This window comes from Tachyglossus aculeatus, chromosome X3 (assembly GCF_015852505.1).
Source record: "Tachyglossus aculeatus isolate mTacAcu1 chromosome X3, mTacAcu1.pri, whole genome shotgun sequence".
Classification (NCBI taxonomy): domain Eukaryota; kingdom Metazoa; phylum Chordata; class Mammalia; order Monotremata; family Tachyglossidae; genus Tachyglossus; species Tachyglossus aculeatus.
Window position 1 is genome coordinate 12,321,449 of NC_052099.1, and position 27,289 is coordinate 12,348,737.

A 27,289-nucleotide genomic window follows, 5' to 3' on the forward strand; every position below is an offset into this window, starting at 1 on the left:
CGGAAGCTCAAAGAGAAGCAGCATTTGTTAATGGACAGAGCACGGGCCTGGGAGTCAGAAGGTCCTGAGTTCTAGTCCCGGCTCCGCCACGTCTGCTGTGTGACCTTGGGCAAGTCACTTAACTTCTCTGGGCCTTGGTTATCTCATTTGTAAAATGAGGATTTATAGTGTAATACCCACGTGGGACAGAGACTGTGTCCAACCCAATTTGCTTGTATCTACCCCAGTGCATAGTACAGTGCCTGGCACATAGTAAGCAGTTAACAAAAACCATAATTATTAATTATTATTATCACCCATTTGAAAAAGGAGGCGAGTGAGTTTTGGTTTCTTAACTGATCAGGTGGTTATTCTGTCACCTTATCACAGGTCAAGATGGGATCAGAGGGAAAGCACATAACTATATTTCATTAGGCATATTTTAAAATAGTGCTGAAAAATAGGCCAATTCACCGCCAGGAAATGGGCATTTCAGATTAACCCGTGTCCCATCCCGGCAGCTATTTTTGGATAACATAACCTGAATTGAAGTGGTTTTTTATTCCTGAAAAAAATATCAAGGGACAAAGGGCTGTATTGATGAAAATTGACAAATGCTATAATTCCTTATACAAAACATTCTAGAGAAAGAATTTTGAACGATGTTTGCATTGCTTTTGCAGAGCTGCATCAATCAATCAATGGTATTTATTGAGCCCTTACTGTGTGCAGAGCACTGTACTAAGCACTAGGTAGAGTACACTACAACAGAGTTGCTAGACCCGTTCCCTGCCCATAGTGAGCTTACAGTCCAAAGAGGGATGACATTACTATAAATAAATAAATTATAGATATGTACACAAGTCCTGTGGGACTCAAGGTGAGACGAATACCAAGTGTTCAAAGGGTTAAGATCCAAGCAGAGAACATGGAGAAAGTTGTTCTGCTGAATGGCCTGAGCCGTGAGTCAGTCTCTTCCATCCAGAGAAGCAGCATGGTTCAATGAAAGAGTACGGGCTTTGGAGTCAGAGGTCATGGCTTCAAATCCCGGCTCTGCCACTTGTCAGCTGTGTGACTTTGGGCAAGTCACTTAACTTCTCTGTGCCTCAGTTACCTCATCTGTAAAATGGGAATTAAGACTGTGAGTCCCCTTGGGACAACCTGATCACCTTGTAACCTCCCCAGCGCTTAGAACAGTGCTTTGCACATAGTAAGCGCTTAATAAATGCCATTGTTATTATTATTATTATCATTATCCAGAAGTATTCTGAGAAATAATTTCTTGGGGGACAAGTGAAGTCTTTGCCCCCACTTGATTATGAGTTTATTATAAGCATCAACCACCCCTACAATTGGTTCATTAAACTAATGACCATCTCCCAGAGTGTTCCAAAATTTGGGGTTTTTTAATGGTATTTTTTTAGGCACATAATAATAATAATAATAATAATAATAATAATAATGGTATTTGTTAAGTGCTTAATATGTTTCAGGCACTGTAATAAGCAACTGGGATGGGATGCAAGCAAATTGGATTGGACACAATCCCAATCCCACACAGGGCTCACGGTCTCAATCCACATTTTACAAGTGCGGTAATTTAGGCCCAGTGAAGTGACTTGCCCAAGGTCACACAGCAGACCAAGTGGCGGAGCAGGGATTAGAACCCATGACCTTAGAACCCAGGCCTGTGCTCGATCCACTATTGCCATGTTGCTTCTCACTGGCACTTTGAGCCAGGCTCTGTACAAAGCGCTGGGGGATATACAAGTTAATCTGGTTGGACACAGTCCTTGTTCCACATGGGGCTCACAGTCTTAATCCCCATTTTACAGATGAGGCAACTGAAGCCCAGTGAAGTGACCTGCCCAAGATCACACAGTAGACAAATGTTGGAACCAAAATTACTTGCAGTGGGAATTTGGCCATACTTTAAATCAACCATGCAGGCTACTAAAAAAGCCCTGCCACCGTAGATCTTGCGTTCTCCTATTTGAAGTGGGAGACGATGAGGGTAGTTGTTAAAGCAGCAGAGGAGTGAGCTGGGACACTTGCCAGGAGAGAAAGGCAACTAGGAAATGGTGGTTTCCAGGAGGTTAAAAAGGGGATTCTCAAACTACACAGCTGTTGAGAATCACCCTCCCTAGAGTGCTTTTTGGGGTACTCTTAAAAAAAAAGCAGGGTTTATTTATTAGTTATGGTCTTTATTAAGTGCTTACTTTGTGCCAAGTCGTGTTCTAAGTGCTGAAGTAGGTACAAAGATAATAGATAAGGTACAGTCCTGATAAGGTACAGTCCCTGTCCCACATGTAGCTCACAATCTAGGTGAGAATAGACAGCTAAAGACCACGGTAACAGTGGATCCTGTGCAGCAGCAAACCTAAACAAGTACGACAGGGCAAGTGAGAGACTCCATCTTGGAGGTGGGAGTCCTCAGAATCCCTGCTGTCCCAGGTAAATAATAATAATAATAATTAATTATGCTATTTGTTCAGTGCTTACTCTGCACCAGGCACTGTATTAAGCCCTGGGGTGGATACGAGCAAATCGGGTTGGACTGACTCCTCAGCCCGCACGGGGCCCACAGTCTCAATCCCATTTTACAGACGAAGTGACTGAGGCACAGAGAAGTGAAGTGACTTGCCCAAGGTCACACAGCAGACAAGTGGCGGAGCCAGGATTACAAACCATGACCTTCTGACTCCCAGGCCCGTGCGCTATCCACTACACCATCGTGCTTCTCAGTAAACAGTCTTTAGTTACAAACTGGGATCCTTCGGGTTAATGGTGAATTAAAAGGCCCTGTCCTGCAGTGCAGGGGGAAGCTGCTCTGGTTGGCAGGAACAGGCCCTGGAGCCTCAGTCTCCGAGGGGCTCCGAGGCAAGTGTGACTCCCACTGTCGTGCAGGGAACGGGGCACTGGGAGGGGGTGTCGCCAAGGCCACAGCCCGCTTCAACATTGTACAACTTGGAAAGGCCGCAATCTGCCACTGCGCCTTGCTGGAGCAGGGGCTTCTGGGAGCTGAGCAGTCTCCCTCAGCCCGGTCTCACAATACCACTTAGTAAAAATACTGATTGTGGCAGTTCTTAAGGACATTCTACGTGCCAAGCACTCCACTAAGTGCTGGGGTAGATGCAAGCTAATCAGGTTGGACACACCCCTCACCCCCACAGGGCTCACAGTCTAAGGGGAGGGAGAACAGGTATTAAATCCCCATTTTACAGCTGGGGAAGCTGACACAGAAAAGTTAAGTGACTTGCCCAAGTCACACAGCAGGCAAGTGGCAGAGCGAGGATTAGAACCCAGTGCACTTTCCACTAAGCCAAACTTTCATTTCTCTCATAGTGCCACACTTGCTTTGTCCACCCTTAGGGTTGCTTGCCGAAAATACTCGGCTTCACTCTCATCTGTCTTTCCACAGTAAAAGAGAAAAATCTCTTATTAAGCTTAGTAATATCTATATCCAATTTGTTTTCCAACTCTACCAACATAACATCTGTTTGCTTGTTTTATTGGCTAATCCAAGTACAGTTATTTAGCATTTATGGAACACAGTATACCAATATTTGCAAGTGATTGTGATATCATCTGTTCTTTATTGTCCTCATGGCAGGTGGTTTCAGCTGTTGAGTTTGACAGGTTGATTTCAATTTTCAGAAGCATGTGTGATTGGAAGTTGTTGACAGTTGAACTCCAGAAGTTCCTTGTAAAGTGATTTGCCACCCTCCCCACCTCAAATTGACTAACTAGAAGATGGGTAATTAAGAGACCCATGTGGTCCATGAAGACACCGAATGTGCTTCAGTGACTGGAAGAAATTCTGGGTATTGAGGCATAAATGATATTTCTAGATAAAACAGCATACCTGGAATGTGAGGAAGTGGTGTAACTTAGTGGAAAGAGCACGGCCTGGGAGTCGGAAGACCTGGGTTCTAATCTTGGCTCTGCCACTAGTCTGCTGTGTGAACTTGGGCAATTCACCTCACTTCTGTCCCTCCGTTTCCTCATCTGTAAAATGGGGATTAAATCCTCTTCCCTCTAATTAGATTGGGAGTCCCATGTGAGACAGGGACTGCATCCAATCTGATTATCTTGTTTCTACTCTCAGGCTTAGCACAGTGGTTGGCACATAATAAGCACTTAAATGTAGATCAGTTTATAAATCCCTTATTAACTCTGAATTTCAGCCACAGTTTTCTAAGGCAACGAAAGCAACAGTTTTCTAAGAAGCACCTTGGAGAGACTACGTCATCTAGGGATAAAAGCGCTCTGCTAGGATTTAGGAAAGATGGGTTATATCCATAGTTGTTTTTGTTTTCATACAATATCTGTGACCTAAACCCCCTGTGTTTCACTTCTCCCTTCTGTAAAATAAGCATACTGTAATGGGATCTTCCACTTATATCTCTCATTGAGATATTACCAGAATAACTTGAAAATCATGGCAGGGAGGTCTTTATAACATGGGAATTGTTGTCTTGAAGAGTCTCGTGTTATGGTAAAATGGCACTATAGTAACTATTGATTCAGTGGGAATTAACACACTGGGGATAGATGGTTTGAAGATATATCATGGCTGGCATTTTGTTATTGAAATTCCTAGGTTATTGTTAGGCCCATGAATAGCAGAATGCTTTACACCTCTGCCACACATTCAATCAACCAATCATAGTTATTTAGCGCTTACCATGTGCAGAGCATGGTACTAAGCACTTGGGAGAGTACAATATAATAGAGTTGGTATATGTGTTCCCAGCCCACATTGAGCTTACAGTCTAGAGGGGCAGAACATTGTTTCTTTACTGTGTTATACACGCCAAAATTGCAGGTACACAAAATATTCTATGGTACAGTACAGTAAAGCTGAGGAGGAAGCTGGAAAGTGCAACATCATGACATTGCCCAGTGTTCATTCATTCATTCAGACAATCGTATTTATTGAGCACTTACTGTGTGCAGAGCACTGTACTAAGCACTTGGGAAGTACAAGTTGGCAACATATAGAGACGGTCCCTACCCAAAAGTGGGCTCACAGTCTAGAAGAGGGAGACAGACAACAAAACAAAACATATTGACAAAATAAAATAAATATAATAAACATGTACAAATAAAATAAAAAATAAATAGAGTAATAAATACGTACAAACATATATACATATATACAGGTGCTGTGGGGAGGGGAAGGAGGTAAGGCAGGGGGGATGAGGAGGGGGAGAGGAAGGAGGGGGCTCAGTCTGGGAAGGCCTCCTGGAGGAGGTGAGCTCTCAGTAGGGCCTTGAAAGGAGGAAGAGAGCTAGCTTGGTGGATGTGCGGAGGGAGGGCATTCCAGGCCAAGGGGTTGACATGGGCCAGGGGACGATGGCGGGACAGGTGAGAACAAGGCACAGTGAGGAGATTAGTGACAGAGGAACGGAGGGTGCGGGCTGGGCTGTAGAAGGAGAGAAGGGAGGTGAGGTAGGAGGGGGCGAGGTGATGGAGAGCCTTGAAGCCGAGGGTGAGGAGTTTCTGCCTGATGTGTAGGTTGATTGGTAGCCACTGGAGATTTTTGAGGAGGGGAGTAACATGCCCAGAGCGTTTCTGGACAAAGACAATCCGGGTAGTGGCGTGAAGTATGGATTGAAGTGGGGAGAGACAGGAGGATGGGAGATCGGAGAGGGGGCTGATACAGTAATCTAGACGGGATAGGATGAGAGCTTGAGCAAGCAGGGTAGCGGTTTGGATGGAGAGGAAAGGGCGGATCTTGGCGATGTTGCGGAGGTGAGACTGTGTACCGAGTGTTAGGTTCCTGGGTACAATTATTTTTTTCCTATACTAAAACTACTTGCGCCAACTTGTGAATCATGTTATGCCAGAACAGATTTGTGTTGTGGGGAAGAACAATCTTTTGTTCTTCCATTGCCTAATGAAAATGCCTGTTGTGGAGCATTGAATCTGAAAGATGATGATGATCAATCCATTAATCGATAGAATTTATTGAGCACTTACTGTTTGCAGAGTACTTTACTAAATGTTTATCACCAGTATCGAGTATTTCCACTGTAAACTTAGACTGTAGGCTCCTGTGGGCTAGGAACGTGTCTACCAGCTCTGTTGTACTCCCCCAAGCACTTAGTCCAGTGCTCTGTACACAGTAAGCGCTCAATAAATACCATGGAATGATTGATTAGCATTTACCCACCATGTGCAGGTCACCGAGACAGTGATGTCCTGATCGTTCAAAGAGCTGACAGACTAATGCCGACTGGATTACTGCATCAGCCTCCTCTCTGATCTCCCATCCTCCTGTCTTTCCCTACTTCAATCTATACTTCACGCTGCTGCCTGGATCATCTTTGTGCAGAAACGCTCTGGGCATGTTACTCCCCTCCTCAAAAATCTCCAGTGGCTACCAATCAACCTACGCATTAGGCAAAAACTCCTCACTCTCGGCTTCAAGGTTCTCCATCACCTCGGCCCCTCTTACCTCACCTCCCTTCTTTCCTTCTCCAGCCCAGCCATGCACCCTCCGCTCCTCTTCCGCTAACCTCCTCACTGTGCCTTGTTCTCGCCTGTCCCGCTGTTGACCCCCGGTCCATGTGCTCCCCCTGGCCTGGAATGCCCTCCCTCTGTACATCCGCCAAGCTAGTTCTCTTCCTCCCTTCAAGGCCCTACTGAGAGCTCACCTCCTCCAGGAGGCCTTCCCAGACTGAGCCCCCTTCTTCTTCTCCCCCTCCTCCCCCTCCCCATCCCCCCCGCTTTACCTCCTTCCCCTCCCCACAGCACCTGTATATATGTTTGTACATATTTATTACTCTATTTTACTTGTACACATTTACTATTCTATTTATTTTATTTTGTTAATATGTTTTGTTTTGCTGTCTGTCTCCCCCTTCTAGACTGTGAGCCTGCTGTTGGGTAGGGACCGTCTGTATATGTTGCCAACTTGTACTTCCCAAGCGCTTAGTACAGTGCTCTGCACACAGTAAGCGCTCAATAAATACGATTGAATGAATGAATAAATAATGCACGATACTAGTTCGAGTTTAACTTAAAGGCTTCATGTGCACCCATTTCCTAACCTCTTTTTGTCCTTGAAGCTCCCTTTGGCAGAAAGAGTCTACTCTAAATTTAGAAACACTGGCCTAAAGGATAAGGACTGTGGGAATACCAGAGCCTTATCTGCTCAGAAAAGGTTTGCCAGTGGTTAGTTGTACTAGAAAAAAATCCACTGTGATGGTGGCCAACATTCCTGACTTCTAACCATAATTTCCTATCAAATAGATAATCTCCCTGCTTCTGTGGCATGAAACCCCATCTAATCTATTTAGGGGTGGAACTGTAAATATTAATGTAACAATTGCAGTCATTTTGATTTTTAACTACTGTAAGTAAAATCCAATCAATCAATCGTACTTATTCAGCATTTGCTGTGTTCAGGGCACTGTATTAAGCACTTGGGATAGTACAACACGACATTATAACAGATACATCCTCTGCTCACAATGAGTTTACAGTCTAGAGCGGGAAATAGACACTAATATAAATAAATTACAGATATGTACATAAGTGCTGTGGGGCTGGGCCAGTGAGGGGTGGGGAGAGTAAATATAGGGAGCAAGTCAGGGTGATGCAGAAAGGAATGGGAGAAATGAGGGCTTAGTCAGGGAAGGCCTCTTGGAGGAGATGTGTTTTCAATAAGGCTTTGATGGTGGGGAGAGTGATTATCTGTCGGATATGAATAGGGAGGGTGTTCCAGACCAGAGGCAGGACATGGGTGAGAGGTCAGTGGCAAAATAGATGAGATCAAAGGGCAGGGAGTGGTTGGAGCAAAGTGTGTGGTTTGCAGTGTCGTAGGAGAGTAGTGAGGTGAGGTAGGAGGAGGCAAGGTGATTGAGTACTCTAAAACTGATGGTAAGTAGTTTCTGTTTGTTACGAAGGTGGTTGGGCAACCACTGGGGATTCTTGAGAAGTGGAGAAACATGGAGTGAACGTTTTTGTAGAAAAACGATCCAGGCAGCAGAGTGAAGTATGGACGGAAGTAGGGAAAGACAGGAGGGAGGGAGGTCAACAAGGAGGCTGATACAGTAATCAAGGCAGAATAGGAAAATTGCTTGATTAATGTGGTAAAACGGATGGAGAGGAAAGGATGGATTTCAGCAATATTGTGAAAGCTGAACCGACAGGATTTAGTGATAGATTGAATATGTGGGTTGAAAGAAGAGGAGTCAAGGATAACACCAAGGTTACAGGTTTGTGAGACAGGAAGGATGATGGTGCTGTCTACAGTGATGGGAAAGTCAGAGGAAGGACAGTGGAAGATGAGGAGATCTGTTTTGGAATGTTAAATTGGAGATTACGGCAGGACATCCAAATAGAGATGTTTTGAAGGCAGGAGGAAATGTGAGACTGCAGAGAGGGAAACAGATCAGGGCTGGAGATGTAGATTTCGGAATCATCCACATAGTGGTAGTAGTTGAAGCTGTGGGAGTAAATGAGTTGTCCAAGGAAGTGGTGTAGATGGAGAATAGAAGGTGACCTAGAACTGAACCTTAAGTGATGTCCACAGTTGGGGGTGGGAGGTAGAGGAGGAGCCCATGAAAGTTTGTATGATAGTAGATTGAATAATGAAAGAGAAGAAAAATTGCTTCTGTTAAATGGAAAGGTGATGTTTAGTTTTCTATTGCAGTAATAGGGAGAGCAAATGTGTTTTTTCCATTAATTTTAAACATTATACACTACTCAAAAAATAGTTGTCAACTGGAATGAGAAGCTAATCCCTCCATCATTACAAACAAGTAGAAAAGGTTGGAGGCAGCAAAGGCCTTTTTCTGTCATTTCCTGGTTAATTCAGCATCATTCCCTTGGGTATATTCTCATTCTCAACAGCTTTATTGTCCAGCTTGATTTTAATTTTTTTCTCCCTCCCTCTTTCCCTCTTCCTACATTTCAAGAAGGAGAGAGAGCTCATATATATATTTCTCTCTTCCTCTCCCTCAACTTGGCATTAGCTAGGGTGGAGAAAGGGACTCAACCCCGAGAACCCCATCTTTTCAAGCAATTTTCTGTGCAAATTGTACCCAACACTGTCTTCACAGTTGGGTTATTTTTATTTTTTTGCCCCAGATAAATCTCACAGCTTTGCGACACATGTAGTGAGCAGAGTGTGTGTGTCTGCGTGTGTGTTTGCGGGTATCTTTTGCCTCCATGACTGGCTTTTATGGCTCATTTTTACCTCTGGATTAAATTGCCGCTCCAATACCCTAGGACTGAGTGAGGAGAATTTCTTACTGCTTATCGAACAAATCTCTAGCCCACAGCAGACATGTTACAAGGATGCTGCTGTTTGCAACATAGCCAAAGACAGAGAGGCAGGTGAAGCATCTGTGTGCAGAGCATCTTGGAAAGCATCTGTTCAGATGTGCTCTGCCTCGTTCCCTGTTTTAAAATTTGTGCAACCAACATCCACACTCTCTTACAGCTTCTCTTTTCATTTTCAAGGAAAAACGGAAAAGGCAGACAGAAATAGAAAGCAAGAGACAACAGCTTGAGGAGCAGATACTTCAACTGCAGCACTCCAAGGTAAGAGACTGATGCCAGGATGAGACGGACAAAATCTGTTTATTATTAGGCATGCAGATCACACATTGGAAAGCATGGGAGAACTGCACTGATATGAAGGAACGTTCGTTTAATATAAGCTGACCTCTTTGAGTTGAGCACGAAATCCTCTTTTTTGCTGTGGATTTCTTAAAAATAGCCATCCCCTTCAAAAAAACAAATGATTTAGGAATACACCAGTTGAATAACAGTGAAAAATATTAAAATGTGGATGCTGATAGGATGGAGGTTATCCTATTTGGTAAATATGTCCCTTTGCATGCTTATACATGTTATTGGCATACCTAGAAATATAGATGAAAACATGCTGCATAGAGCATATGCTGTGTGGGTGAGGCTGCATTCATGTGCATATATGTACACATTCAGTTCATCTACATCTGTGCATATGCGTACATATATACCCTCACACCCCTACATGTATTGCAGTATAATGCTGTTTTTCTTTTCGCATTGAAGAAAATGTAATATTCCTTTGCTTCATTTAATGTAAGGAAGAGGGAATCAACAGAATTGAATAAGGAAGGAGCTGCTTCTAGTTTTCACATTATGCATTTAATCCTTCTCAACACTGAACATTTGTCAGTTTTATATAAAAAAAATATAGTTCATTAAAGGCTAGATGGGATGCTGTGTGGTGAATAGGGCTCCTTTAATTCGTGTCTGAATCTCTCAGGCATCATTGGGCAAACAGGAGACTGCGTTTTTGAATAAATGCATTTAAGCATAGTAATTTATTGCAGCTTCACGGAGAGAGTTCTGTCACTGTCACCAGTAACCGACTGGTGGCAGAATGTTTCCTTCTGCATTATTAGAGAATAACATGATCCTATTTCTATGGAGCAGTATGAATTGCTCTTTCATGAGATTGTCAAGTTGAGGTGACACGGCATGTGCATACCTGCAGAACACATAATGGTGGCTAAGGAAAGATCATGGATCTCTGGTGTGTCTCTGTTCTTTTTCTCAGGACAGTGCCTTCTTGGCTACCTCTCCTGTAGTACTTAGTTTTTGGAGAAGTGGAAAGGTAGCCAAGGAAGCATTGTACAATATAGTACAATACAGTTGGTAGACAGGATCCCTGCCCACAAGGAGCTCACAATCTAGAGGTAGAGACAGATACTAAGATAAATTATAAATAGGGAAACAAATAGACTACAAAGATATGTGCATAAGTTCTGTGGCGTTGGGGTGAATATTGAAATTCTTGGCGGCACAGACCCAAGTGCATAGGCAAAGCAGAAGGGAGGGAGAATAGGGAGGGGAAATGAGAGGTTAGTCAGAGAAGACTTCCTGGAGGAGTTATGATTTTAGTTGGGCTTTGAAGATAGGGAAAGTGGTCTGTAGGATATGAAGAGGCAGGGAGTTCCAGGCAGGAGGGAGGTTGTGTCAACAATAAGAGAGATGAGACTGAAGCACAGTAAGTAGGTTGGTGTTAGGGGAGCAAAGTAGGCGGGCTGGGTTGTCGTGGGAGCTGAGTGAGGTTGGTTAGGAATTGATTGAGTGCCTTAAAGCCTATGGTGTGGAGTTTTTTGTTTTATGAGGAGATGGGTGGACAACCATTGGAGGTTTTTGAGAAGTGGGGAGATGTGTGCAGAACAATTTTTTTAGAAAAATGATCCTGGCAACAGAGTGAAGTATGGACCCGAGGGGGGGTGTTCACTGGACTCCACTGTCTTGCAGAATGTGAGTCTATACTTTAAAGGTACAATAAATCCAAATTTAAATTCAAATACTGATTGAACAAATATATATATATGTATATACATATATATATATATATATATATGAATTTTTTTGCACCTTTGCTCCTCTAATGAAATCTTATTGTATCTCGCTGCTAATCCTTTGCTGACATCCTCCCTGTGACCTGGAACTTCCTCCCCCTCCATCTATGACAGACCATGACTCCCCATCTTCAAAGCCTTATTAAAATCAAATTTCTTCAGAGGTCTTCCCTGGTTCCCACTCCATTCTGCATCACCCTTGCACTTGGAATTTTTACCCTTTAAGTCCTTGGTACTCACCTCACCTTCAGCCCCATCACACTTATGTTCATAGCTGTTATTTATTTATTTATATTAATGTCTGTCTCCCTCTCTAGACTGTAAGCTCCTTGTGGGCAGGGAATGCATTTACTAATTCTGTTGTACTCTCCTAAGCGATTAGTACAGTGCTGTGCACACAGTAAGTGCTCAATAAATACCATCGATTGACTGAGATGTAAACACAAGTTGCATGAGTAATAATTAAGACATTTATTAAGCAATTCCTCTGTACTAAGCACTATGGTAAATGCAGAATAATTCACATTGGACTCAGTCTGTGCCCCACATAGGAACTGTATTAAACCACCTCGCTCAAGTCCAGGTTCAGGTATGTGATACAGGTGCACAGTGACTAAGTATATTTGATTGGATTATGGCAATCTCTGGGCACCCATATCTGATCTTCCTCCACCCAGCTCAAAGGGAGGTTGATTTACAACATGCTTATAAGCAGCATTCCCTGATGGGGTCCTGTTGACATTATCTGATTTCTATTTATCTTCCAATCTGCCAATCTTCTGATGCCATGAAATCACGGCGGGACACAGAATCTGAGAGAGAGACAGGGAGAATGTTTTTGAAAAATCAAAATCAGTAGCTTTCCCTACGAGCTTTATGTCTGCTCCTTGATGGGGGGAGGCGGGGTCATGCCATCAGGAAGTTGGGGAGGACTGGTTAGGCATCCGTGCCCTGGATGAGGGAACCCCCTGTCCCACAAGTATCTACGGGACCCCAAAGCCCTGTTGCAAGGCTCTGGAGGGCAGTGGACCCCAGCCAGAGAACCATGCCTCTAAACCACCACCGCTGGTGACCCAGTGAGGGAACTGAGAGGGGAAATATCAAGTTGGCTCTATCCTGACATTCTCTTCCATAACCCCTGGCCCCTACTCTCCAGGGGACAGAGAAGAGGCAAAGGAGGGGCTTCAGGAAAGGTGGTATTTGGGGAGAGGGACAGCATGGCCTAGTGGCAAGAGCATGGGCTTCAGAGTCAGAGGACATGGGTTCTAATCCCTGCTCCTCCACTTGTCTGCTGTTTGACCTTGTGCAAATCACTTCACTTCTCTGTGCCTCAGTTCCCTCATCTGTAAAATAATAATAATAACAATTGTGGTAATTGTTAAGCACTTAATGTGTGCCAGGCATTGTACTAAGCGCTGGGGTGGACATGTGCAGATCAGGTTGGATACAGTCCCTGCCCCATGTGGGGCTCATACTCTCAATCCTCGTTTTACAGATGAGGTAACAGAGGCACAGAGAAGTGAAGTGTCTTGCCCAAGGTCACACAGCAGACAAGTGCAAAGCTGGGATTAGAACCTTCCAACTCCCAGGCCTGGGCTCTAACCCAGCGCCATGCTGCTTAGACTGTGAGCCCCATGTGGGACAGGGACTGTGTCCAACCTAATTGCCTTGTAACTACCCCAGTGCTTAGAACAGTTCTTGGCTCATAGTAAGTGCTCAGCAAATACCAGTGTTGTTATTATTAATATTAGAGGCAGCTGTGGGACGGGTAAAAGTTGAGCTAATGGGAATATCCCACCTCCCTATTCCTCAGCTCTGCCCCCTTGTTTCTAGGCCTGTGACTAATATAGTTTGAGCCACTTAGAAAATGGATGAGAAGGTGAGAAACTGTAGTTACTTCTCCACTCATTTTGGAGGACTTTGCCAAAAAAGAGGGTTATAGTTCAAAATGAACAGGCTAAGCAGGGTTCAAGGGCCAGAGCAGGGTTCGGGCCTCCCTGACTTCCAGAAGGAGTGTAGTTTAGTGGGTAGTGCCCAGACCTGGGAGTCAGAAGGATCTGGGTTCTAATCCAGGCTTCACCACATGTCTGTTGTGTGACTTTGGGCATGGGTCTATTTATTGTTGTACTCTACTTTCCCAAGTGCTTAGTACATTGCTCTGCACACAGTAAGTATTCAATAAATACGATTGAATGAATGAAAATTACAGTAAACCTTTATGGAACCCTAGATTCTTCGTGCTCCATTTATACTGCATTCTGGATGCAGCTACCTTGAAAACACACCTGAATAAAGATCACACCAGATACTTACTTAATGCGAAAAGGCTTTGGGGTTTTTTGTGCTTCAAGGCTATTGTTACTTGGGTATCTCTAATCACTTCTGATACTAGATAATCCCCTTATGAGTTTCAACGGTGCCATGCCCCCTGGGACTGTTAACTGAAAATTTGTTGATGAAAAGCAGGAGGATGGTGATTGCTAACTTTTGTGGAATTTTTCCCTTGCTGTTTAATTATACAGATGACATAAAAAATCTAGCCCGGAGTGCTAATATGGATAAATAGAGAAGCAACAGGGTCTAGGGGAAAGAGCATGGGCTTGGGAGTCCGAAGGACCTGGGTTCTAATCCCTACCCAGCCATTTGTCTGCTGTGTGACCTTGGATAAGTAACCGAGGCAGAGAGAAGTTATATGACTTTTCCAATGTCACAGAGCAGACAAGTGGAGGAGCCAGGATTAGAACCCATGACTGTCTGAAACCCAGGCCTATGCTCTATCCACTAGGCCATGCAGCTTACATGTTTTGTTTTGTGGTCTATCTCCCCCTTCTAGACTGTGAGCCTGTTGTTGGGTAGGGATGTGAGCCTGTTGTTGGGTAGGGACTGTCTCTATATGTTGCCGACTTGTACTTCCCAAGCACTTAGTACAGTGCTCTGCACACAGTAAGTGCTCAATAAATACGATTGAATGAATGAATGCTGCTTATTACTACATAGACCCATTTTGAGGTTACCTCATTTGCCTGCAAAACACATTGTTCCTCATCAAGGAAATGTCTTTTCCCCACAAAGATTTAGGGTATTTTTTATATACAAATAATATTATATATACAATCAATGGTGTTGATTGTGACTGATAGAAAAGTGGGAAGGAGTGGAGGAATGCATCTTGGAAGAGGTGGATTTTTAGGAGAGTTTGGAAGATTATGGTTTGGTGGATTTGAGGCAGAAGGAAGTTCCCTGCAGGGAGAAAGGCAAGAACAATGTTATGTCTTACACTGCTGCCAACCGTGGGCCTAATATGATTTTTTTAAAATGAAAAGTTGGATTAAGGTTATTTTTCAGCCTACTAAATCTTTCAACCCCATGGCACTGATACATGCTATAAAAAATTCATTCTAATTGATAGTAGTCTTGCACAGATAAATGTGAGGGAGATATTTTAACCAAATGCAAGGGGCAAATGGACATTTTTAAAAAGTTACACTGCTTGTACTTTTTGTGATTTTCATCCATAGTATTGAAACATGGATGTAATCATTGTTTTTTGCCTTGTTCCAATGGAAGAGATTAAACTACTCTCTTCCTATGTTCCGTATGCAATTTTCCACAAACTATTATTAGGCCTCCTAAAAAATGAGCCAAAAAAAACATTAGGGAGGTAATTGGCTTAAAGGCGGTTATGATAAGTCATTGGGAACTACATTTTCTTGAGCAGCAAGGGGTGAAGAAATGATGCTTCACCTTTTAATTAAAATGTATTTAATTGAAGTTTTAATTAAAAAAAATCACATACCTCTTAACCTCCCCCTTGTTCAGGAGCTCTTGAGCATCATACCCCCAAGATGATATTACCATCTGTGAGGGTTCTGGAATCAATTTAGTCAATTTAGCATCCACAGGGATGTTTGTCTAGAAGCAGCATGGCTCAATGGAAAGAGCCCGGGCTTGGGAGTCAGAGGTCATGGGTTCAAATCCTGGCTCCACCAATTGTCAGCTGTGTGACCTTGGGCAAGTCACTTAACTTCTCTGCGCCTCAGTTACCTCATCTGTAAAATGGGGATGAAGACTGTGAGCCCCACCTGGAACAACCTGATCACCTTGTATCCCCCTCCAGCGCTTAGAACAGTGCTTTGCACATAGTAAGTGCTTAACAAATGCCATTATTATTATTATTATTGTCTGTCATTTTCTCTGCTTCTGTGTGTGTGTATGTGTGTCTGAGTCTCTCTCTCTCTCTCTCTCTCTCTCTCTGATTCCCTCCCTGTCTCTAATCTCTTTGTCAGTCCTCTCTATCTGCCTTCTTTCTCTGTCGTTCTATCTCTTTCTATACCTGCTGAGAAGCAGCGTGACCTAGTGGCAGGAGCATGGGCTTGGGAGTCAGAAGATGTGGGTTCTAATCCCGGCTCTGCCCCTTGTCTGCTGTGTGACTTTGGACAAGTCATTTAACTTCTCTATGCCTCAGTTACTTTATTTGTAAAATGGAGATTAAGACTGTGAGCCTCACGTGGGACAGGGACTGTGTCCAACCCGATTTGCTTGTGTCCATCCCAGCGCTTCGTACAGTGCCTGGCACATAGTAAGCATTCAACAAATACTTTTATTATTATTATTATTATTATTATTATTATTATTATCATTATTATTACATCAAGTGTCTCCAATGCTTTTTCTTTTCTTTTCCAACCTAAAAAAAGGTCCAAACCTTCTGACTTCCATGTCCCAGGCTGGCTGGCAGATTGAAGGGTTTATGGAGAGAGAAAGAGGAGAAACTTTATATTCTGAGGATCCAAGAGGTGTCAAGGACAGGGCGGGTCTTTCAAAAATGCCCTCCTCCTCTTTGGCTTAGGTGTTTGTTCTCCGGCTATTGATTAGCTGAAAGGGTCTAGGTATGGGTTGTCAGGGGACTTGGCTTCTAGTGCTGGCTTTTTTCATCAGATATTTTCAGCAACCTTGCAAATAACCACTCACCCACTCCTTAAGCATGAATTACAGTAGGTGTCAAGCAGTAGTAAAAGATGCTGACGTGGTTACTTTATTAGCCCAGTTAGTATCAGAATGGTCCGACAAAGACCTCATTTGGTGTGCTGGTCAATGTTAAACAATTAAGTTACCTGGAAGTGGCTGCTGTAAGACATTTTTATAGAATACTAAATAGGGTTAAGCAATATTCAAGGGCCCTCTGACCTTTACTAGAGAATGGAAAGGAAAGTAGTTTGCAGTAGTTAGTATGCTTGAATATTTCAATCAATGGTATTTATTGAGCACTTACTGGGTTCAGAGCACTGTACCAAGAACTTGGGAGAGTACAATATAACAGAGTTGGTAGGCATATTCCCTGCCTACAAGGCGCTTACAGTCTTGAAGCAGTGTGGCTCAGTGGTTGGAGCGTGGGCCTGGGAGTCAGAAAGACCTGGGTTCTAATTTCAGATCCTCCAGGTGTCTGCTATGTGATCTTGGGCAAGTCACTTCTCCTCCTCTGGGCCTCAGTTACCTCATCTGTAAAACAGGGATTAAGAGCGTGAGCCCCATGTGGGTCAGGGACTGTGTCCAACCTGATTAACTTGTATCTACCCTAGTGCTTAGAACAGTACTAGGCACATAGTAAGTGTTTAACAAATACCATTATTAGTATTATTATTAATAATAACGATAAATGTGATCAATTGATGGATTGAAATGCTGTCTAGGGAGCTCTTCCAAACGTGCATGAGACTGGATATCTACTAGAAGAGCTTCAGCCCCCAACAAATTTGGTGACCTTAATTAATAGCTTTGGCTGCTGGGCTGACTTCAGGTTCTTCTCTTGGTGGGCCTAAAGGTTTCTTCTGGGATACTCCTACAAACACATCTCAACATCCCTTTCCCGCTCCAGAATGGTGGGGTGGAACATCTGTGGGGAATTCTAAAGATTCATTTCGCCATTCTCTTCTTCTCTTATCCTCACAGTCAAAGGCCCTTCGAGAAAAATGGCTGATGCAAGGAATCCCAGCCGGAACAGCCGAAGAGGAGGAAGCCAGGAGGCGGCAAACTGAAGAAGATGAGTTCAAGGTCAGGACATTTGAAGACAACATCCATAGGTAGGTGTTTAAATGTTGGGGCCATGAGGTGCAAGGACTCTAAAACTGAATGAAGAAAGAGTATTTTTAGGTCCCTTCTCCAATCCTCCAGGATCCTCTTCCCTTAAGTAGTGACTTTGAGAAGCAGTGCGGCTTAGTGGAAGGAGTCCAGGAGTGGGAAGTCAGGAGACCTGGCTTTTAATCCCAGCTCCACCACTTGCTTGCTGTGTGACTTTGGGCAAGTCACCCATCTTCTGTGTCAGGGGATAAAATATCTGTGCTTCCTGAATGGGAACAGGGACTGTGTCTGATCTGATTATCTTGTATCTGCCCCAGTACTTAGCACAATGCTCAGCACATACTAAGTGCTTAACAAACAGCACCATTATTTTTATTACCTAGTTATTCTTTGCCAAATACTGAGTCAGACTTAGGCAGGAGGAGCAAGCACTGCTGTTCCCGATCTCGACAAGCAGCATGGCGTAGTGGATAGAGCACGGGCCTGGGAGTCAGAAGGTCATGGGTTCTAATCCCGGCTTCGCCACTTGTCTGCTGTGACCTTGGGCAAGCCACTTCACTTCTCTGTGCCTCAGTTCCCTCCTCTGTAAAATGGGAATTGAGACTGTGGCCCCATGTGGGACAGGGACTGTGTCCAACCCTATTTGCTTGTATCTACCCCAGTGCTTAGTACAGTGCTTGGCACATAGTAAGTGCTTAACAAATACCACGATTATTGTTATTATTATTGATGCTATTACCTAAGCCAAGGGTAGCCAGCCTTATAGCCCTGAAGGCGGGTCCTCTCCCAATCATTCTTATTATCTGTCACCAATCACAGAACAGAGCCTACTTTTCAAGAAACAAAATCAAATCCCTTTACATAGACAAGTTAGGTATGAAGGTGGAGGCCTCTAGAACAACAGAAGAGACAGGGATCATGTCCACTTACTCTAACGTACTCTCCCCAGAGCTTAGTACACTGCTATGTGCACAGTAAGGGCTCAATAAATGCCATTGATTGATTGTTTGCTTGATTGATTCCCCACACAATCCAAGAGAAGGGAACAGATAGATCAGCTTGCAGAGCTGTGTGTGTTTTTTTCTCATCACTAGCAACCTGAGGCATTAAGTATTCGCTGCCAGAATTTGAAAGAGAAGAGACTAAGCCAAAAATTACTGGAAACATTGACAGGGAAAGGAAAAAAGAAGTCAGTCTTATGAAATGGATTTAATGGAAGGTTGCTTTCCAGTCCTCATGAAAGTGACAAGCCCACTTCCACCTTCAGCTATCCTGAGAGTGAGGCTCCAATACGGAATACCTTTTGAAGAAATGTCAGATTCCTTCCCAGAATTCTTTCTACTGATGAGAAATTGCCAGAAGGGATACAGTTGTATAAAGTGGATGTTTACGTATAGAATACTATTTATAGCCTTTGGGGGCAGAGAAAGAATAGAGGCCTACTCACCAGTGTTCCCTGACATAATCCTGCAAACAGAGTGCAGTCAGAGGCCTGGGCAGAATTAATTCACAGCAGCAGGAAAACTGTTTTCCTGGTTGGGGAGTGCTGGGAGTGAAACCAAAACAAGTAGACCAGGGGTAATCTGAGTTCATCCGAGACAGCCTAGTGTCATTCGCAGTGGGAAAATCTGTTCAAATAAAACGATCCTAATCCTTCTGGATCTCCAACATACTCCAGGGAAACCAAACTTTCACCCAGTAGCATTCATCAGAATCAAAAGGTGTAAGAAATTTTAGAAATTCCATAGAGTATTGGAATTTTGTTTTGCTTTTACTTCAAAGATGTTGAAAAGGAAACCCTTCTCCTTCCCCTTCTCCCACCCTCCCTGTGGAACATCTTTATTATTTTGGGACCTGGGTTCATCAGAGGAGTCCCTCTAATGCAGAGCCTCCATACCAGTGAAATTCTCCCTGAATGAGAAAGTTTGGACTTCCAGCTGCAAATCAATGACTTTTACTTCTCACACCAATTCAAATCCTATGCAAAACTAGTCACCAACAATTATTCCCATGCTGCCACAGGAGAAGCAAAGAATATAAATGTATTATCGTGACCCATTAAAATGAAAAGATATTATCTAGTAGGATTAGTGTAGTGGCCCCAGGGAAAGCTAAAGCACAGGTCGGGGGATACAGTATTTCTTACATGCTGTCAGATGCCAGTCCTGTGATTAAGCCTTCCAAAAGAATCCTGTATTCAACTGGACAGCTGCAACAGTAGCAGATGATAATCATAATATTAAGCACTTTTATGTGTCAGTAGCTTAGGTGGATACAAGAGAGCCATATCGGACACATTTCCTGTCCCACACGGGACTCGCAGTCAAAGAGGGAGAGAGAACAGTTATTTTACCCCGATTTTACAGTTGAGGAAACTGAGACAAAGAGAAGTTAAGTGGGCCAGGACTAGAGCTCAGATCGCCTTATTCCCGGTACTGTTCTCTTCTTACTAGGCCACACTGCCTCCCTAGCAAAAGTAGTGGTGATTCCTGATCCAAGGGATTAGTAATGCAGGGGGAACATGTGGTTTTATAGGGGTAAAGGGGGGTTGGGGTGAGATTTGAGTCCAACAGAGGACTGGGAGAGCCTTGCTCTCCCCACACCCCTTTCTCCACAGCTGGAACCACCAGCTCAAGCCCCATACTAACAGAGGCACCTCTGAGTCCTAATGCTGGCCTATTTTTGAAGGCATGTTTCTCCAAAGCTCAGAAAAAATTGTCACGGAGCAGTATCAGCAAGCAGGAAGCACAGAGGCCTAAGCAGCAGCAGCCATTAGCAACTAGTTTCATTTTAAATTCAACTCTCCATCCTGCTGGGTTGTGTGCCTTCCCACTTTCCCTCTAGCTCCTGCAGAGATCTGCTCTCCGCCCCAGCCTCTGCCTCTCTCTACTGGTGCCAGCCTGGCCCATAGTAAGCAACCAGAAAACAAGTGTATCTGATCGTCTCCCTCAGGAATCTGGCTGGCACTGCCCTCTTTCCCCACAACCTTTGCTCAAAAACTCAGGAAGATGCTCAGCACACCACTTTTGGGATGCCATGGGCAAGCGAAACAAAAGATCTTTGGGGAAATTGCCTCCTTAAGGAGTCTGGAGTCTGTAATGGGATGTGTGCAAATATAATCCAACACAGACTTCTTTAACTGATTTAAATTAAGTGAATCTGGGGAAAGTTTAACATTTGGAAGCCTACCATTCTTTGAGTATTGTGGGTCAAAAGTTAAATGGCCTGTGAACACAATCACCAGGGTGGATAAATGGGTCGTAAATAGATGACGGTTCATTCTGACATGTGTCCCAGTGATTGCGTCCGGGCATACCAATTTAGCAAGTAGCTTTCATAATCATCCCTCCCTAGGGACCAGAGATAAAACTGACCCTGTTGGCTCAGTAGACCCCTGAATTTCCAGGAATGAAATTTGCAATCAATTTTGCTTTGTTTCAAATGTTCCTTCCTCTGTGTGCCCTCTTTCCCTTTTTGAGTGAAATCTTGGGAAATTCTAAGTGCATTCCACCTGGCTGCTGCAACCCAACCCTCTTTAGTACTTCATTTGAAATGCCAGATCCACCTGTGACAGTCAATGTTACCGGTCAGGTTTAATCCAGTTCCTGTCTGGTAGTGTTACTCCTTTCACATCTAACAACTAAGCGCTTAGTACAGTGCTCTGCACATAGTAAGCGCTCAATAAATACGATTGATTGATTGATAACCCCACCTTGCAGTCTCCTTCAGTGACGTTTTCCACTCATGTTTCATTTGGCTTTATGAAATACAGACAGTGATTGGGATAAGCATGTTGACTCTGTCAGGGAGATGACTGTAGCAAATCCTGGATTCATCTCAGTCCTAAAACGTGGCATATTGGATATGAAATGGCAATCACAGGCATTTGCAGACATTGAGCCAGTGCAAGTTTGAATGGAATCATTGTTTCTGATTGAGTGTGCGTAATAGCTCACTCAAAACTATCAGTGGTAAAGTGGCTAGAAGATTTGAAATGCAGGAAACTCTCCTTTCTACATCCATAACAGGCAGGAGGGAGAAAATAGGGGACAAAAGCAGACATAAACACATTAAGAACCTTGCAGGAATTTAACCATAAAAATAAACTCTAGTCATCTCCAAATAACTGGATCAAGGAAGTGGCCCCATGAATGCTTGCTGAGCTCATACAGACACTTACTTGGTTCTGTGTTGTAGGAGAAACAGACATTGGAATTCATTGTGTGCTTCTGGTGGTTATTTTTAACTGCATGACACTCTGTTATTTTACAGCCCTGAATGGAAAATTGGCATTCCACATCTGTACATTAATAGCTAGCCTTTGCAAGACCAGGCAGCCCACCCACAGCAAAGGAGCCCCAAAATTTCCCAAGCCCCAAGAAGTGTTTTAGTTTGTGAGATGACCAGAAGGGACTCTCTGCAGCATAAGCTGACTAGACGGTAGAATTCATATTGAGAAGCAGTGTGGCCTAGTGGAAAGAGCACGGACCTGTGAGTCAGAGGACCTGAGTTCTAATCCTAGCTCTGCCACCTGTCTGCTGTGTGACCTTGGGCAAGTTACATCACTTCTCTGGGCCTCGGTTACCCCATCTGTAAAATGAAGATTAAATCCTACTCCCTCCTACTTAAAATGTCAGCCTATGTGGGATAGGGATTGTGTCCAACCTGATTAAATTGTATCTTCCCCAGCATTTGGTACATAGTAAGCACTTAACAACTACTGTCATTACTATTATTGTAAGCTCGTTGTGGTCAGGGACTGTGTCTGTTTATCGTTGTATTATATTCTCCTAAGCACTTAGTGCAGTGCTCTGCACACAGTAAGCACTCAGTAAATACAATTGAATGAATAAATGAGTAATATTACTATACTTCCTGCTTCACGGGAAGTTGTGCAGGCAGAAAATAAAGGTAGCATCAATAAGTTGGAAGATTGGTTTATGGATAAAACATCCATAATGAGTGATTAGGAAGTGTAGTAAGGATATTCAAAGGAAACATTAAGGATGTTTAAAATGAGGATGATGGGTGCATGATGGCTTTCTTGGAGAAAAAATTTGGGGAGATTTGATGATAGTACAGTTACAATCTGTTGTTATTATGATGATTATGATGATGATGATGAAATGCTCACTATGTGCTGTTTAAAGTCCTGGGGTAGATCCGAGATCATCAGGGTGGACACAGTCCTTGTCCATTCCACATCTGTACATTAATAGCTAGCCTTCGCACGACCATTCAGCCCACCCACAGCAGAGGAGCCCCAGGGTTTCCAAAGCCCCAAGAAGTGATTTAGTGTTTTAGTTTGTGAGGTGACATGAAGGGTGAGAGGTAGTCAAAGTCAGAGGTCGATCAGGTATTGAACCCCCATTTTACAGATGAGGAAACTGAGGCACAGAGAAGTTATGTGACTTGCCCCAGGTCACACAACAAGCAATTGGCAGAGATGGGCTCTTAGCACATCTGACTCCTCTGACTCCCAAACTTTTCACAAAGCACACTGCTCATTATGGCCAGTTCTGCCATAATGTATGTTTACGCTAACCTGTTTGGATAATGCATGCCATGATATTGGAAGAAACAGCTTGTGCACAAGCCCACGGTGTCAGATGGATGAGTTGTCACAGCACAAATTTTCCTTAAGGCTGGATTTTGCAAGAAAACAACCTCACATTATAGGAGAACTGGGTATAATCATGAGGTTAGATGTCAAAGACGGCAATCATCATGCTGTTCTTTCCAACATCCTTTGCTTTCACTTCTGCAAGCAAAGAACTGAGCTGAATGGTCCAATTGTTTAGCTGAGAACAGTATTTCTTAGGATTTTATGTTCTAATATTATACAGCTCATATTCTGATGAAATCCTTCAGTATCCTTCAGATATTGTAATCAACCTGACCATGGGATTCCAATGGTCTCCAGACTTGAGTCTGCCTCCTTCTTTTAATTTAGCTACCCTGAATCAGTACCAATTCCCAAATCATCACTGGGGGGAAAAAATGAAAGGGGATTGTAATAACAGTTTGTAGAAATAGAGGTGGGAGAAAATACCCAGCTGCCCCTCAGTGTTTCCTTTCCTCTAAGAAACTCTCAGCATGGATTATGTTAATGATGCCCTTCTCTTCAATTCAATCACTAAAAAGAAAGAGTAAATCTAAAACCCAAATACTCAGGGCATCCATCCTCTTACTAGCTACAATGACCAGATTTCTAAACATCTGCTATAGAAACAGCCTTGGTACGCTTTTAGCAAAGAATCATCACCAGATGAAAATGTTTGCTCTAAGATCTCCAGAAACATGCCCAGTTCTGCACCAACAAAACAGCCTTGGTTGATCCTGCAGCCCATCTAATTTCCTTTAATGGAAAAATCCCAAACCATTCCATTGAATTGGCAGTTGGCTTGCTCTACACACTCAGGACAGGACAAGAATTCAGGTTGCCACCTGGTTTAGACCCATCATGTTTATCATCTTCCATTTCTACCCCCACCACCCCCTACCTACACCTCTTGTCTGTAGTTATCCCCGTCTCCCATAGATGAATGGTTTCCAATTTTCCTCTTAGAATCTCAGCTTTCAAAGCAATGAACACATGCTTCCATATTCTCTCATCCTCTGAGTCTGCTCTTTTGTTCTGCATATAACTTACATTTCTAAGACAAACAAGCTCTGGATGTCTGAGGAATACAAGAAGGCAGCTGCTGTGTTTATATCAACAGTAAAGGTGTCAATATTTATTTAAGCACCTCCTCCCACCAGATTCTAAACCAATAAAGTCCCAAAGGAGAAATAGGAAGCTATCATATGATTCTGCTTACTTGTTTTCAGCACTGAAATCTTTGAAGTGGCCATCAAAAGTAAAAGTAGACTTCATCTCTAGTATCTTGAGGTTTCAGAATTGTAGCCAATAGTAATCTACAGTGACTTAAAAAGTTAAGTACATAACAGTACAAAAGCTGAGACCAAAACCATGGATCCCTGCTAGGTTTTCAGGGATCATAATTCCACCATCCTGGTTCTGCCACTTATCTGTGGTGTGGCCTTGGGCAAGTCACTTCACTGTGCCTCAGTTACCTCATCTGTAAAATGGGGATTAATAATAATAATAATAATAATAATAATGGTATTTGTTAAGCGCTTACTATGTGCGAAGCACTGTTCTAAACTCTGGGGAGGTTACAAGTTAATCAGGTTGTCCTACAGGGGACTCACAGTCTTAATCCCTATTTTACAGATGAGGTAACTGAGGCACAGAGAAGTGAAGTTACTTGCCCAAAGCCACACAGCTGGCAATTGGCAGAGCCGGGATTTGAACCCATGACCTCTGACTCCAAAGCCCGGGCTCTTTCCACTGAGCCATGCTGTTTCTTAAGATTGTGAGCCCAATGTGGGACAGGAACTGTGTCCAAATCGATTTGCTTGTATCCACCCCAGTGCTTAGTACAGTGCCTGGCACATAGTAAGTGCTTAACAAATACCACAATTATTACTATTATTATTATTACCATCTTCACACAGCTATGCACTTGGAAAGCACCAGGGGAAAGGAATGCAGCTTTTGGGGGTAAATTTAAAGTTGCTTCTTGAAGCTATGGATCCTCTACCCCAGAGATGAAACAAGGGGAAAGTCACTAAAGCGCGGCTTTACTATCCCCTACGATGTCATATATGTCCACCCCAGGACACTGTAAAGAGGCTGTGAGTTTTTTGTTGTTTATTTGTTTTTTAAAATTGTATTTGTCAAGCGCTCTCTGTCAGGCACTATACTAAGAGCTGGGGTAGATACAGGTTACTCAGGTTGGACATAGTCCCTGACCCATGTGGGCCTCATAGTCTCAATCCCCATTATACAGATGAGGTAACTGAGGCCCAGAGAAATTAAGCTACTTTCCCAAGGCAGAGCCAGGATTAGAACCCAGTTCCTTTTGACTTCCAGGCCCATGTCTCTATCCACTAGGCCACACTGCTTCTCTTAGGCCAGGCTCCTTCTCTGGGTTCTTAAGGGACACTGGGGCTCTGAGATTTCTGCATTCTCTAAGTCCAGAAAACTTTCCTAGGCAGTAATCACTCTCTTCTTGTTCTGTTCCTTCACTACTCCAAGCTTGGGTGGCCACTCACAGAGCTATAAGGTTTTTAACTGCACAGCAGCTGAGGAACTCAGGTTCTAAATAATGGAGACAAGCAGCTATCCAGAGTTCAGCAATCTGTCCAGCAGCAGCTGTCTGTCCTGTGAGGTCCCAGGTCAATCAGAAGGTCCCAGGTCAATCAGAAGAAGCAGTGTGGCTCAGTGGAAAGAGCACAGGCTTTGGAGTCAGAGGTCATGGGTTCAAATGCCGGCTCTGCCAATTGTCAGCTGTGTGACTTTGGGCAAGTCACTTCACTTCTCTGTGCCTCAGTTACCTCATCTGTGAAATGGGGATGAAGACTGTGAGCCCCCCGTGGGACAACCTGATCACCTTGTAACCTCGCCAGTGCTTAGAACAGTGCTTTGCACATAGTAAGCGCTTAATAAATGCCATTATTATTGTTATTATTATTACCCAGGAGGACACTGCCATATGGTTAAAAAAAAAAATGTCTGTATGGACAGAAGCCCATAGTTTTATCCTGATCCCAAATTATTTCCCAGGTCCCTGTCATTGGAGTAAGAAGAGACCAGGAGATGTTTGTAGCCTTAAGAAACATAGAGATTTGGAAATTTCTTTCAATAAACATTGGTTTTGCCCATCCAGACATGGCCACAAACAGTGTTTAGGAATTACTTAGGCAACAACTAAGTACCCCTGTTATTTCTGACACTTTTCTTATTACTCTTCCTTTCTACATAGAGTGATCCCTAAACTTGATTTAGGGAGAAATTTTAGAATAATGAAAATTAAATGTCAACATTGCAAATGAGAAAAATGCTGAAAAGGCCTAAAACAAAAACCTCCAAGTCAAAAATAGCTTTTCTCATTCTACTTGGCAGCTTGGTTTGAAATACAGCTATTGTACCATCAGAAAATAAATACTTTTAAAAAGCACTATTGCAAAACATAAATCAAGCAAAGAGCCTGTTGCTCACTGTTATGTCTAGGGAGTTCTGGAAATGCCAGGGGTGTTTAGTTCCCTTTGTGCAGAGTGAGAGGATCAAATAGCTGCTAAACAACATTACATAAATACCAGTATCACATACAGAACATTGCCACTGTGATGCTTGGCATGCTTGCATTGAAAAGACACGTTTAAAGTGATAATGGAATCTTGGTTTAAAATACTTAAATTTGTCCGTCATGTTTCTCTAAGAGAGTTTTTCCTGGATACATGTTATTTCAATCTGTGTAAATTTTTCTTTTTGCTTCCATCCATTTGTATTGGGTTGCTCTAGTATTTATTGAGTGCTTGGGTACAAGTCAATTCTTTCGTGCTGAAATATTTGCATGACTTAAATTTCTTCTAAGAAAATGAACCTATAATCCAAATTCCCCAACAGTCTAAACCACGTCCTGGCCTGGAGCTGCTAACAACTGTTAAAATTTGTGCGCTCTCTCTCTCTCTCTCTCTCTCCCCTCTCTCTCTCTCTCTCTCCCTCTCTCTTTCTCTCTCTCCCTCTCTCTCCCCACTCTCTCTCTTTTTTCCCCATGCTTATTTTCCGGTAGAGGTCCTAACAAGCAGTGAAAGACACAGAGAGAAGGAGGCCATAAGGGCTTGGGTAATCAAACTCTGAATAATTGAACATTGATTGAATGAGGGAAAGGGAAATTTGGAAAATGATACTCTAGATTGCCTTTAAAAGTCATTCAAGTTCCAGTCTAACTCACTCACCAAGGGGAATTTCTTATTTTTCTCTCCTCCTCCCCATCAGC

The 27,289-nt window shown here is 43.3% G+C and overlaps 1 protein-coding gene across 5 annotated transcripts in view; it reads left to right on the forward strand.

The window, feature by feature from the left end:
* Nucleotides 1-27,289, forward strand: part of PALM2AKAP2 (PALM2 and AKAP2 fusion) — a 467,268-nt gene that overhangs the window by 167,636 nt on the left and 272,343 nt on the right. For all 5 annotated transcript variants that reach the window (XM_038770160.1, XM_038770164.1, XM_038770162.1 and 2 more), the window contains exons 3-4: nt 9,457-9,537; nt 17,313-17,443. In XM_038770160.1, coding sequence (XP_038626088.1) covers nt 9,457-9,537; nt 17,313-17,443 — 212 coding nt within the window. The remainder of the gene's footprint in view (nt 1-9,456; nt 9,538-17,312; nt 17,444-27,289) is intronic.